At 39.0% G+C, this 15,763-nt stretch overlaps 1 protein-coding gene across 1 annotated transcript in view; it reads left to right on the top strand.

Annotated features, from left to right (window-relative positions):
- The window catches only part of mylk4b (myosin light chain kinase family, member 4b), a 132,527-nt gene that overhangs the window by 30,723 nt on the left and 86,041 nt on the right, over positions 1–15,763 (top strand). Inside the window, exon 2 of the mRNA XM_052016963.1 lies at positions 5,502–5,774. Coding sequence (XP_051872923.1) covers positions 5,556–5,774 — 219 coding nt within the window. The 5' untranslated portion in view covers positions 5,502–5,555. The remainder of the gene's footprint in view (positions 1–5,501; positions 5,775–15,763) is intronic.

The raw sequence follows: 15,763 nt of genomic DNA, 5'->3' as shown, positions 1-15,763 counted from the left end.
GTTACTTGATAAATTCTGCACTGTCCGTGTTAGAATTAAGGAATTCACACTTGAATGTTGCAAATTCATAGAAGATCAACAAGTAAGTGAAGTCTTGTTGATGAATGTGAATGAACAACTTGTAAGGCAAGTTTAGAAGCTGGTGGCCACTTTTGTTTTAACTTTGACCATGTGCAAGGATCAGTTTAAGGCAACCTCACTGTCTTGGAACAAATAATGGTAATTGGTTGGAGAAAACTTGACATGGTGTATAATAGTCCTCCATCACTATAAGAACAGGAAGAGCATAAAATGTTGACTCCACTCATACTGGTTACAGTGGAAGTCATGGTTTGATTAATCCTAAACCATCAGAAATTGTGGAGCGCTATAAACTTTGAAGAAGGTATTAGAAGTCAGGTGAGATTATCAACAAGTATTTGGTTTAATTAAAGGATATATTTTGGCACTTTGGCATCTTCTCAGACCACATGCTGTGCAACATGTAAGTTTGTGGCTTACTTGATGAGCAAATTCATTTGAAGTTAATAAAGGCACATCATCTCACATTTGACCATGGATGCAAAATTATGACATCTCTGGAGATGCCATCAAGACATGCTAGAGGCTTTTGCTGGGTACAAATGTGATTGTAGTTTCCTGTCAGAGAACAGTAGTGAAGGCAGAATCCAAAGCATGTGGATGAGAGTGGCACAGATAGGTGTCTCAGATGTCATGGAAGCCATCCATAGCATGTATGCCAACATAAAATAGAGAACTCTGTTGGATAAAAAGAATCATATCCTCAGCATGCAAAGCTAAAGCCAATGTTGTAAATCAAGCAATTGTCATAATGTGATTTCTTCACAGCATAGAAGTTTTCACAGCAAGAAACCACAGGGAGGAAGTCCACATGTTACTGAAGTCAATGAGGACAGGGAGAGTTGTGTTAATGTAGCATTTATGCCACCAACAGCAATAGTAGAAAATAGAATGACTTCTGGTTTAAAAAAATGATGACACGTCCATTGTACAGACAAGAGCGTTGAAGTGGCAGCAGATTGCTCAACTATGGGCAAGCATGTCTGAGCAGTTCAGCCAAATATGACTAATGTAGAGTGCAGTAAACAAAAATATTTTTGAGTGAAGTATTGAACTCTTTAATCTAGATAAAACATTGACTGAGTCACAAAACTCAACAGATTGATCTACCACTGGTTGTAGCCGTTGGACAAAGATTGGTTCAGAAAATTGAAGTTAGACTGGAAAGAAGTGCTATTAAATATGCTATTGGGAGCATTTGCAGAAATATTCAAGGTTACCTACATAGAAATTAGAGAGTATAATGCTGATACACATACAGTATCAAGTGAGGTGCAAAACTGATCTTCTTTAAGCTACAATCTGTCCTAGATACATCGAAGAATCCGGTTGCAGGAAAGTTAGATAAATTGGAACAAAATTCAGTTCTGGTGAATTCAAGCCAGAGTGATCTAGCAATACCAATTAGTCATGCCTTAAATGGACAAGACTGTTTGACAATGTGATGTTTACATGGTGACATTGAACTACACAGTTGACCACGAACAGTACAATTGCTTTATTCGTAGAATCTACTTGTAGAGTTTTGCTTTACTAAGCTAGACCAGCCATGTGCAAATGTTCAGCTGAATGTGGATAAGGAGAGTTAACAATATTTAAGAATCAGTAAAGCGAAGTCTTCACTTCTACTCCAATCTACTTCACAGTGTGAAGTCATCAAGTTACCATGTACAAGTTACCATGTACAAGGTACTACTAGGTATTGATCTTTATCAATGCAATCAAGATGATGTAGTGATAGACACAAATAATGAAGAAAAGTGTCTTTGTATAAGAGAAAAGTTTTCACATGCCTAGCCAAGCACAATATAAAGCTCAAAAGAAGCAGATGCGTGTTTGTATAGGAAGAAGTAATTTATTAGTTCAGTTTGCAACCAGTCAATTTTTGGTTATGATGGTGGTGCAATAGGTAAGTTGTCAGACTAATAAACCAGATACCAGGCATAACAATATGGTGATTTGGATTCAATCCCACCATGTAGCTGTGTAATTTAAATTCAATTAATAATCTGGAATTTTAAAGCAATTTGTCATTATTTAATAATAACCACAAAACTTCAGTGAGGAAATCTGCATCTTTATGCTAAGACCTATATTGGCTCCTGATTCACCAGTGTGGTTGACTCTTAGATGATCATGCAAGCCAGTTAATTGGCATTGGTGATTGGAGATGGGCAATGAATGCTGTCCTTGCCAGCAGTGACCAGGTCTTGAAAAATGAATTAATAAAGGTTGTAAAAAAGGAAGAAGCAATTGTGAAGGCAAGGAAATGGGACATCATCTTCTTTGACATGGTATGCTAAATCTATGCTAGATTTCTGCCAGACCTCACAGCAGTGCTGATGCTATATATCTGTCACAAAAGAAAGATGAAAAATGGAATTGGTGAAAAGAACAGCAAACAACCAGTGACTTATGCAAGAAGAGTGAAGAAGTGCATCTTCATTGTGATACAACATGTGATTCCTTGAATTATAGATTGGGAGCTGTAATCAGTCATGTAAGCGACAATGATAAAGAAAAACAATTATGTTTACATAATGTGCATTGCCGAATCATGCTCAAAATGAGACAGAGGCAGGAATTGTCTCTGAAAAAGTTTCGTCAATCCCTATAAGGCAGACCTTTTACTGTGGTCACCTTTTATTGACTCTTCTTCATCCTGTCAGAAGTATCAACAATAGCAAACTAAAGAGCACAAAGGTGGGCCATTCTCTTATCTCAATATAATTACAGGTATATGATAAGTAAGGAATAATGAACTGAACTGCTTGTGCAGATTTAATATCACTAAGACTTCAGATGTGGGGTGTGAACATAGTAGCTGACAATCATTTAGTTGGATTAAATGGAAGCACAGTTTTCATAACAACTGTACAGAGAAAATAAATTTTAGAAGAACTTTATATTGAACATTCTTGTATTTTACAGATTGATGCAATAACTAGAGGTTTTGTTTAGTGGCTGGGATTAAGTAAAGATCTTGAATAGATAATGGTTAAATAATAAATATTGGAAAGCCAAGTTGGTGATGGCAGGCATATGGAGTTGGTAATGGTCAACAAAACTTTCTAAAGAGGACACAAAAAATTCTGCAGATACTGGAATCTGGAGCAATACACAAAAAGTGCTGGAGGAACTCAGAGGGAAAGGTTGTTGTCAAGACACCATATCACTAGGGTTTCTATCTCCTTCCTGTACTCTGACTCATTGTTATTTGAGATTTGGCCCACTACGGTGGTATCATGGGCAAATTTGTAGACGGAGTTAGAGCAGAATAAGAGTGAAGAGTCTTGGCCCAAAACGTCAACTGTTTATTTCCCTCCATGGATGCTGTCTGACCTGCTGAGTTCCGCCAGCACTTTTTGTGTATTGTTTCTAAAGAGTACATATTGATTATGCTGAGAATTTATAACTTCTTAGCACTCAGAGAAAGTCATTTGAAATGGATTGAGATGAAGCGTGTTGCTCCTGTACTAAAGTAGAGCACATTATTGAAGAATTGAGATCCAGGTACTTATGTCTCTGCCTACAGAGGAACTGGTCTCACATACAAGGTCCTTTTGTTTCTACTTCGGTGATTTAAGGAAAAATATGGGTTTAAGCTCGTATTTTATTTTACCCATATCATCCAGTGTCCAATGATGTCACTGAGAGATCCATGAGAATTCTCAATGAGATATAAATTAGCAAACTCTTCACTAAACTACAGAACATTAATATATTCCATGATACATTTTACCCCTGCTTGGCAGAACATGATTGAGCTCAGTTTAGCCAAACCTTGAGGGGAAGAATGGAGCAGAGGCAGTTGAGACAGGAACACAATTATAATTCAAATCAGGGAGAGAACCAATGCCAACAACATGATAGAGTTCATGGTTAACACCCCCGAGCAAATCTGACATTCAGAAATGGGAGCAAAAAACTGTGGAGGAATCGTATGGGTTAGACAGCATCCTCCCAGTCCAGATGAAGGGTCTTGATCTGAAACGTCGACTGTCCATTTTCCTCCACAGATGTTGCCTGACCCGCTGAGTTCCTCCAGCAGACTTTATTTCACTCCAGATTCCAGCATCTACAGTCTCTTGTGTCTCCATTCAGAAATGGGATGTTGGTATGTCCTTGTTGTTACAGAGGTATCTTTTGGAAGTGGGAGATAAAATTAGAAGTATACACATAAACTAATTAATTCCAACAAGTGATATATAAGAGAATTCAAAGAGTGATGTGATCATGTGTAATCCAAAAGTTGATCTGGTAAAAACTTTGGACAAAACAACAAAAGATTCTATTGACCTGAGTCAAGCAGTAACAAGTTCCTCAAGTTAAGAAATGAATACAAAGTCAGTGATGTGTAAATTACACAAAATGTGTAAGTTTACACAAAATTTACACAAAATGTGTAAAGAGGTTAAATATTTAAGTAATGTATATACATGAATCACACTTTCTTTTCAAAAAGGAGAAATAAATGATGTATTGTAAAGGTATGAGCTGCATATTTTAATGCAGTTCTCATACGTTTCTACAGACTTTATGTTGCCTAGCTAGAAGTATAGAAAATTTAAAAAAATAAAAATCTGCAGATAATGGAAATGGGAGGATTTAAAGTATAGAACATGTGCATAAGAACAAACATAACAATCAGCAATTTTAGTCACTAGTGTTTAAATTATCACAGAAATATAAGAGTGATGTCAACATTACCAAAATTAATTGAGTCACCTGCACCCGACTATCAATAATTGGACAATAAAATTTCCATTTTTTAAATTTATTCATGTGAATCGGCAAGGGCAGCATTTATTGCCCATACCTAATTACCATTAAAAAGGTTGTGGTGAACCCCCTTCTTGGATAACTGCTGTTCTTTTGATGACAGTTCACCCATAGTTTTGTGGATAGAAAGTTTCAGGGTTTAGTCCCAGCACTGATTAAAAAAGACACAATGTCTGTTCAATTTAGGATAATTCAATGGCATTCCCATACACCTGCTACACTTACTCTTCTACGTGGCAGAGGTCATGGGTCTGGGAGGTTTTGCAGAAGAAGCTTAGTTGAACTTCTGGAGTGTATTTTGAAGATGGCACACAATGCATCCACAATAAACCAACAGAGTATTGAGAGTGTGTAGGGTGGTGGATTGGGTGCTAATCAAGGAGTGTTCTTCATAAATTCAGTATATTCCTCACAGATGTTTACAAAATATTTTTACAAATATGTCATTTGTAACAAGGAATGATAGTTATAGAATAAATTTAACATAGTGATATAAAACTTACTTCAATTGAAATTGCAAAATTAGTAATATTTTACTTATTTGCATTTGAATGTAGGAGACCTTTTTACATGCATCAAAATGTGTTAAATAACTTCAGCCAGAAACAAGAGAAATATGTATATTTTTTCATTCACAGAGTACAAGAGGAAACATCTGTGAGCCAGTAAAGTGAGATATTTATGGAAGAAGCATGAAAGGTGGTCACGAACAGGGAAGGTACGAAGATATAACACTGACCAAGGCTAATAAATCATGGAAGGTGTCTAGGTTGAAGGAAATCAACAAGAGATCCAACAGTGGAAGGTTAGGAAAAATGGCTTTCTTTCATTACTTGGAAAGAGTGGAAACTATGAGGAATTTCTGGGAAGAAAAAACCAGTGAACCAGATGGCAACACTGAGGACGATGAGGTAAGCTTTATTCCTGAATATAAACCTCAGCCCTAACATTTACAGTTTGAATCCAAGGTAATATAAGTTTAATTGAAGAAGCCTGCATGTTGCCTCTAAGATCTGATTGCATTAAACTCAAGCTGAAACACCTGTAAAATACTCTGCAAGGAGGCAAGTTAGTTTTAAATGTCTGCCTTGTCCTTTGTGTACACATTGTAATTATATAGAACCTAGTCAAGTCTATGAATTAATTAATGCAGAGTGCCTTGGAAAATAAGTCCCTGAGGGACTGATTTGGTAAAGAAATGTTACAGTTCTGAAAGAATTATGGAAAGCAAATCATATCCCACAGGGCTTCATCATACATTTCCTCCATACTATAACTCTCTTTTTGCAAAGCACTATTCATAACTTCAGGTATCCTGAAGTGAAGGAAGTATTATTTGCAGGGTAGTCCATGGTTGTAACACAACTAATTTGTGCACAACAAGGTGCTACAAACATCAATGAAATAAATAACCTTTGAAGGATAAATTTGGCCAGGTTAGCAGGAGCACACTTGGATCTTTTCTGTTAAACTTGCAATAAATGTTGTACATTCATCCAAGAAAGCAAATGGGATTACAGTTTAGGGTCTCAGACAGTGCTGTCCTGGTTATGAGGTCAAACCCTGTAATGGGGCTTGTACTTATGAATAATCGATTTAAAGGAGAGCTACAGCCAAAAATGAATGAACTGAATACAGACAGGGGTTATTTTTCTTTATTGCCTTCCCTGTCTTCATGAATGTGTCTGGGATGATATCTGACTCTTCAACACATTCAGCAGTTACACTCGGTCCCAAAAGCACTAACCCTGCAGGACTCTCCTTTGGGCACCTGATTCAGCCAAACCCAAAGAGATACCTATCATGAACCTAACCCAAGAAGACATGTGGCCAATGACACTAATATGCCAACTTATTCTTCTGGAAAGTCTTGGAATAAAACTTCAGAAATGTATTAGTAATGCATTGGAATAAGATGGGGAAATAGCTGTGAAGATAAATGAGCTTAAAATTATCAAATAAGATATTCTTTGTGACAGATTTTGTAGAAAATATCATAAATTGGCTTGCTGTGATAAAACAAATTAATAGTAATTGCCAGGGCTAGTTCTACTTCAGAGAATTGGAAGCAAGAGGCATTGAAGGGACACTGATTTGACACTGATTCAAAAAACCTTTCGGTATTTGCAAAAGAAGAAAAAGCCAGTTGTGAGCCAGGTAATTTTTATTGTGGTGTTTGGAAAGCTTTACATAATACTGACATCCAGGAGACATGAACCTACACCAGGAAAGTGCTCAATGGTGCTAGGAGATGATACACAGAGTTTGTGAGGTTAACGTGAAGGCACCACATTGACGTATGACAGGTTAGTGAGGAAGTGGGATATGTGAGGGGTGGCTTTGAAGATTGCTTAGATCCCGGGGGCTGATAAAGCTTCATTTTTCTTTAAGATAGGGAAATAGATTTGTATTTATTTAATGCATTTCACAGACACTTTACAGATATTGAGGAATTTTAGAGGAATAGTAGCTTCATAAGACAGTGGCAGCCAATTTGAGCGCAGCAAAATTTCATAAAGAGCAAACTAATAACTTATTTTAGTGATGTAGGCTGTGCAGCAGGAAGGACTCCCTTGTTCAAAACACTTTCATTGTGTCCTTTACTGAGTGGACAGACAAGGCCTCATTCAACAAAAAGACAGCTGAAATTTTGTGTTTGAAAGACTTTATATTAGGAGCTCTTTGGAAGTCAAAGCCTCCTGCCTGCCCCTTAATCTGCTATCTGGCTACCAGGGATACACTGAATTGGAAGAGATCAAAATTAATAATTTCATGGGCTTCCCACCAGAAAATTGACAGACCTCCAAAGGATTGCATGACTTTATGTCCCATTATACTATTCTCCTTAACTCTTTAAATTTGCTTGCTCAGGCAATGTTGGAAAATTGTGCAAAGAACTTCAGGCTCCAATTTTAATATGTCATAGCAGTGTCTCTGAGTCAGAGCATCTAAATCCCTTGAGAGGCACAAAAGTTGTCTGTAAATGTGTGCACATTTTGCCAAAATTCTGCACTGTCCTTCATATCAAATTGTTACTCAGTTCTGGAGGAATATTAGTGGTGAGCTAAAGGTGAGTACAGAGATCATGGCCCCACTGCTAGCAGCTTACAGAACAAGGTTTCCATGCTGTGAAACAAATTTGTATTGCAGTCAGAAAGCCCGCCTTTAAAATGTAAATTCCTTTGCCATCAAGGGACCTCACATTGCAGGTTGCCAGGGAAAGATAGGCATCACTTTAGCTAGCATGTAAATAATGGAAAATACATTGTATGACATATTTTCCTCATTTATATTTAGACACAATACATCTGCCCATATTTGAGTGTCTATGCTATGTCCCTGCTTCAATTGCTGGTCCAATTTTAGATAGATTAAAATAGGGAACAGTATGTGGGATCAGCCTGTATAACAGGTACCTGTATAATTCCTGAGCAAATTCAATGGATGGAATTGTAATCTTGTAAATTTTTAACTATTGCCAAACTAAACCATTTTTTCTCAGTGCAACTTCTCCTCCTCGCCTCCCCCTCACCCGCAGCCCCAACACCCCAGCTCTGAAGCTTGCATATACTCCTAACCAATGCCGTAGTCTCCAGTATGTTTCCTGTGCGTGGTGTTGTAGTACATCCACATGCTTTGGACTAGTATATCAAAATGACACGCCAAGGATTGCTTAACACATCTTCCTCGGCACCTGTTTTAGACTTGTCATAGGCCCAACGCATTTTTTTTCCTTTTAGGTACAGTTCTTGGCAACATCTGCCTGCACTAGGCTGTGTGACTTTTCAGAGAGACTACTTCATACATGTGCTTCATTGAAGCTACACAATGCTCTTTCAATTAAGAGCAAATATAAATATTTATAGCTAAAATACTCATGATGTAAACTTATCCTATATGAGCAATGGATTTACTTTGCAAAGTGAAATCATTTTGGATAGGAGGCAGCCTTTGCCTTTTAGCTTACCTTTGGCGCAAGTTTCGGACATTAATTAGTTACAATCAACACAGAGAGAAGTCTTCATTCCAAGAGCTACAGGTAGTAATTGATAGTTTACTGTATGTTTGAGAATTATTCTCATTTTTAACCATAGTTCTGTCCACAGTATGATGTGAATATTTTATCTGTTGTCTGCTACATAATGTCATTTGATGTATACATGGATAAGAAAGCACATTGCAGAAACTGCTTCAAATTAGGATTCAAATAATTTGCAATGAGAGTAATTAATATTCTATATTTGGTGAATTGTGGATCAAGTGCTGGGTGGAAATCAAAATAAGCTGTGTGTTAGCAAGGCATGACATTATTTTCATTAAAATGAAATCTTGAGATGAGCACACAACATATAGAAATCATAGCTTTGTAAAAGCCATAGACGTTCAGTTTAATCATTGTCTTCAAACGTGCTATATATTTATTCACATACCAAAGGGATAAAGATGATCTGTTCTGACATTTCTCTTCTGTAATAATGGATGATGGCCTGTCAGTAATCTACACGTTTTGCCTGACCCTGTACTACCTTGAAAAATATTAGTTAAGGATGTAGCCAGGCACGGTAGTGTAGCGGTTAGCGTAACGCTTTACAGCGCCAGCAACCCGGGTTCAATTCCCGCCGCTGTCTGTAAGGAGTTTGTACGTTCTCCCCATGTCTGCATTGGTTTCATAGAATCATAGAACAATACAGCACAACACAGGATACAGATTTGGTGATTGAGGAAGAGAAGACCAAAAGTAAACTTGAAACTGGCAACCCCTTCAAGATTAAAGAGCAGAAAGTAAGTCTGGGAGGAAGGTGCATATTCAGTGAACTTAAACTCAAAGAAGAAAAATGTGTTTAGATGTATACTGATAAATAAGACAACAAAGAAGGAGGACGATATTAACTTCATTTGACATCTGGGGAGTTTGCAGTACCAAACCAATCTACAAATGAACCCTTACTTGTATTGTTGACGTCGAAGTAAGGGACACTGTTTAAGAATTTGGCAAGTTTTATTTGTTCAATAGTCCCTTTAACACAGCACATATGGGACTTGCAATGGCAAAACCATTCAAGCACATAAATTTCTTTTCAAACATTGCAATGTGTTAGTGAGGTCTTAGCTCTAACGCAACACTTCTGGTGGTCTGTGTTGTGCTGAATGCAGGTCCTCAGCTGGAATTAACACCCATGGTTGGGCTATGTGCAGAGGGCTGATCTAACAGATCCACTTCACCCTGGATAACAAGGCTTCAGGTGGTGTACTGCTCGGGTACCAACCTTGAAATGCCCTTTGATAGGAGGCAAAGCTAAGGATAGAGTTTTACTTCCTGTCAAAGGTGGGAATCTTCTTAACACTTATTATATATCTCTAAAATTCAGACATTTAAGCATGATTAAAATTGCTGCAAATGAATTTTTAAAAATTAATAAGTTAAAGGAAAAAGTACATTTAAAACATTCTAAAATAAATGAATACAAACAATAACTCAAAGTAAAACAACTTAGCTGTGCCATTCTGCAGGCTGAGAATCCCCATTAAATTGAATGGGCTCTGCAAGTTTGCGCCATGTCTGATTAGTGCATGATAAGTCCCAGCAAGACTGGGCTCCACCACTAACTCCACATGGAGTCCAACTGTGGCAGCATCAGTCATTCGTTCCCTGGACATGCAGCAGTAGACATACTGGGGACTTGCCTCGCAACAGCTGAATGCTAATGGTTCCTTTCAGAACTGCTGGCCATAGCCAGCAAGGTATACAAATTTCTGTCTGCATATTTAATATTTGTGTTTACAGTTGAAAGACCAGATAGTCATTAACTACGTATTGTGAAACAATCTTCTTATGCAGTCCATCAGCATTGAGGATAATTTGCTTTCATTCCAGTTCAGTGGATTATGAGGTGACTGATTACCCTGCCACTGAGGGGAGATCTGATAGAGGTTTTTAAAATGATGAGAGGCATAGATAGAGTAGACAGTCAGAATCTTTTTCCCAGGGTAGAAATGTCAAACACCAGAGGACTTGCTTTTAAGGTTAGAGGGGCGATGTTTAAAGGCAACGTGAGGGGCAAGTTTTTTTACACAGAGAGTGGTAGGTGCCTGAAATAGCTTATCGGGGTAGTAGTGGAAGCATGCAGTTTGGTGGATTTTAAGAGGCTTTTAGATATTAACATGAATATGAAGGGAATGGAGGGATATGGATGATGCGCAGGAGGAGGACATTTAGTATAAATTGGCATCAAGGTTGGCACAACATTGTGAGCCAAATGGCCTGTCCAGTGCTGTACTGTTCTAAGTTCTGTGTTCTAGTTAGGTTAGGAGGTGCTTAATGGGACAACCAGATGGGTAGTTGGGATGAATGTGCTCCTTCTGCCATTGACACTGGACTTCCATGTTCTTCAGATGAATGGACTCCAACTTCTCAACGCCATCCCAACTGCTCCTTCTCCAATTTGAATGGTCACTGGGCAGGGATTTTCAAAATTTGGTTGGGATGCTAAACTTTTCCAAGGACGCTTTGAGGTCAGACATGAAATGAGCATAGCCCACTAATCAGAGCAGACTGAGTATAATTAGCTTCTTAATGTTGGGGATGCTGACCTGGGAGATGGCACTGGAATTTGCTTTGTTTATTATTTAAGGTGGATTTAGAGGATTTTGCAGAGACAACATTAGTGATATATATCCAGGACATTGAGAAATCTGCTGTAGATAAGGCAGGGATCACCGCTGTCTGGTAGACTATGAGCTTATGCTGGGGTTGAGTTCTTGATCTTCAAACTCTTTACATTAGAACATAAGAACATAAGAAATAGGAGCAGGAGTCGGCCATGTGGCCTGTCGAGCCTGCTCCACCATTCAATAAGATCATGGCTGATCTGACCATGGACTCAGATCCACCTACCTGCCTTTTCTCCATAACCCTGAATTCCCCTACTATGCAAGAATCTATCTAACTGTGTCAAGTATATTTAATGAGGTATCCCCTACTGCTTCCCTGGGCAGAGAATTCCACAGATTCACTGCTCTCTGGGAAAAGCAGTTTCTCCTCATCTCCGTTATAAATCTTTTCCCCTGAATCTTGAGGCTATGTCCCCTAGTTCTAGTCTCACCTACCAGTGGAAATAACCTTCCTGCCTCTAACTTTTCTATGGCTTTCATAATTTTATATGTTTCTATAAGATCCCCTCTTATTCTTCTGAATCCCAGCGAGTATAGTCCCAGTCAACTCAATCTCTCCTCATAGGCTTACCCACTCATCTTCGGAATCAACCTGGTGAACCACCTTTGCACCACCTCCAAAGCCAGTATATCTTTCCTCAAGTAAGAAGACCAGAACTGCATGCAGTACTCCAGCTGCGACCTCACCAGTACCCTGTACAGTTGCAGCATAACCTCCTTGCACTTAACTTCAATCCCTATAGCAATGAAGGCCAACATTCCATTTGCCTTCTTGATAACCTATTGCACCTGCAAACCAACCATTTGCGATTCATGCACAAGCATTCCAAGGTCCATCTGTACAACAGCATGCTGCAGTCTTTCAGCATTTAAATAATAATCTGGTCTTCTATTTTTCCTTCCAAAATGGATGACATCGCATTTACCAACATTGTACTCCATCTGCCAGACCCTTGCCCACTCACTTAACCTATCTATATCTCTCTGCAGACTCTCCTCATCCTCTGCACAATTGACTTTTCCACTCAATTTAGTGTCATCAGCAAACTTAAATACGTTATACTCGGTCCCTTCTTCCAACTCATTAATGTATATCATGAACAGTTGCGAGCCCAGCACCGACAGCTGTGGCACCCTGCTCACCACTGATTGCCAACCAGAGAAACACCCATTTATCCCAACTCTCTGCCTTCTATTGGTTAACAAATCCTCTATCCATGCTGAATGTCTTTTATGTGGCACCTTACGGAATGCCTTCTGGAAATCAAAGCATACAACATCCACCTGTCCCCTTCTATCCACTGCACTCATTATATCCTCAAGCAACTTCAGGAAGTTTGTCAAACAGGACCTGCCCTTCCTGAATCCATGCTGTGTCTGCATGATGGAACCACTTCTATCCAGATGTCTTGCTATTTCTTCCTTAATGATAGCTTCAAGCATTTTCCTGACTACAGACATTAAGCTAACTGGCCTATAGTTACCTGCCTTTTGCCTACATCCTTTTTTAAACAGTGGTGCGACATTCACTATCTTCCAATCTGCCGGGACCTGTCCAGAGAATTTTGGTAAATTATCACAAACACCTCTACTATAACTTCTACCATTTCTTTCAGTACCCTGGGATGCACCCCATCAGGACCAGGGGGCTTGTCTACCTTTAGGCCCACTAGTTTGCTCGTCACTACCTCTTTAGTGACAGCGATTGTATCGATGTCCTCACCTCCCATCGCATCAATAACATATCTCTTTGGCATGTTAGATATGTCCTCCACCGTGAAGACCAACACAAAACAGTCATTCAAGGCCTCGGCCATTTCCACATTACCCAATATTAATTCCCCCTTCTCATCTTCCAAGGGACCTATGTTCACTTTAGCCACCCTTTCCTGCCTTATATAATTATGAGAACTTTTACTCTGTTTTTATGTTTTGTGCTAATTTACTTCCATAATCTATCTTCCCTTTCCTTATTGCTTGCTTAGTGGTTCTTTGTTGCTTTTTAAAGTTTTCCCAATCTTCCAGTTTCCCACTACTCTTGACGACTTTGTATGCATGAGATTTTAGCTTGATACCTTCTTTTATTTCCTTAGTTATCCAAGGCTGGCTCTCCCCACCTTTACTATCCTTGCTTTTAACTGGAATATACTTCTGTTGAACACCATGAAGAATCTTTTCGAAAGTCTTCCATTGTTCCTCAACTGTCCCACTATATAGCCTGTGTTTCCAGTCTACATTAGCCAACTCCTCCGTCATCCCATTGTAGTCTCCCTTGTTTAGGCATAGTACACTGGTTTTAGATTGAACTATTGCACCCTCCATTTGTATGAGAAATTCAACCATACTATGATCACTCTTTCCAAGAGGATCCCTAACTACAAGATTGTTAATTTTACCTGTCTCGTTGCACAGGACCAAATCTAAGGTAGCATTTTCCATTGTAAGTTCACTAACATGCTGTTCAAGAAAGCTATCATGGATGTATTCTATGAAATCCTCATAAGGACTGCGATGACCAACCAGATTCGCCCAATGTATGTGGAAATTAAAGTCCCCCATGACAACTGCCGTTCGATTCTTACATGCATCAAATATTTCTTGGTTTATTGCGTGTACCACTGTAATGTTATTATTCCATGGCCTGTAGACAAATCCCACCAGTGATTTTTTTTCCCTTTCCTGTTCCTCATCTCTATCCAAATGGAGTCAATATTCTGCTCCTTAGATCTTATATCATCTCTCACTATCGCCCTGATCTCATCCTTAATTACGAGCACTACCCCACCACTCTTACCTTCCTGCCTATCCTTCTGTATTACCTGATACCCTTGGATATTTAATTCCCAATCATCTCCACCCTGCAACCACATTCCCTAATGGCCAGTAAATCATACCCCTTTGTACTGATTTATGCCACAAGTTCACTGACCTCGTTTTGAATACTACGGGCATTCAGATAAAATGCTGTTACGCTCATTATCCTTTGAGAATCTAGAAAACTTTGTGTCCTTTGCGTTTGACTTTTCCGTACTTCACCCTTACTTTTCTCTTTTCTAACTTTTGCTGTGGTCTCTGCTTTGCTTCCCTCTGTCTTTTTGCATGGATTCCCATAACCCGGCTATATTAGTTTACCTCAAATGGCGCATTCATTTGAAGGCAGTGGCGAATTACATTAACAATGTCTGCCTTTGCCTAGACATGGCTTATGAGATATAGAAAATGATCCATGTTTCTTAGTCTCTCATCATGGGCTTTTATTGTTGGAGGGCAGTGTTGTACAGTGGGGGCAGGTTGGCGGAGGACCTTAATTTTGCAGATGCCTAGTATAAGGCTATATTCTCATATTCTTCAGTGGATGTCAATGATAGCTTGGAGCTTGGCCTCTGAGTGCGACCACATGCAACTGTCATCTGTGTACTGCTGCTTGGCAACTGAGATCGGACTGAGTTTGTTTCTGGAGTGCCAATGATGTAGATTGAACAGTTTCCCATTTGTCCTGTAGATTAGCACCTTTCCAGTGAAAACTCATTAGAGATGAGCTGTATGGAAGGAAAGATTGAGAAAGGAATGTGGATCAATGACACTGCTCCACTTGACAACTGTCTGCAACAAGAACAAGTCTGTTGTGGACCCATTGGCTGAGATCAAGGTTTGCATTGCTTCATTAAGCAATCATACAATGGAGATGAATTTCTGTGGGCAGCGAAATTTGAGAAGGATGGTCCACAGTCGGTCTCAATTGATGGTGTCAATCTGTAGTGGGGTCAAAAAAGGCCATGGATACTTTCTGATTCTGCTCCTTGCCATTCTCTTGGAGTTATTGTGGATTAAGATCATGTTAATTGGTATTGTTATTGGTATTGATATTGGTTTATTATTGTCACTTGTACCGAGGTACAGTGAAAAACTTGTCTTGCATATTGATTGTACAGGTCAATTCATTACACTGTGCAGTTACATTGAGTTAGTACAGAGTGCATTGAGGTAGTACAGGTACAAACAATAACAGTACAGAGTAAAGTGTCACAGCTACAGAGAAAGTGCAGTGCAATAAGGTGCAAGGTCACAACAAGGTAGATTGTGAGGTCAGTCCATCTCATCATATAAGGGAAACATTCAATAGTCTTATCACAGTGGGGTGGAAGCTGTCCTTAAGCCTGGTGGTATGTGCCCTCAGGCTCCTGCCTCTTCTATCTGATGGAAGAGGAGAGAAGAGAGAATGACCCTG

Source organism: Pristis pectinata, chromosome 5 (assembly GCF_009764475.1).
Source record: "Pristis pectinata isolate sPriPec2 chromosome 5, sPriPec2.1.pri, whole genome shotgun sequence".
In the NCBI taxonomy this organism is placed as follows: Eukaryota; Metazoa; Chordata; class Chondrichthyes; order Rhinopristiformes; family Pristidae; genus Pristis; species Pristis pectinata.
Note: the sequence above shows the minus strand (reverse complement) of the source record. Positions and strands in the feature narration are given on the sequence as shown.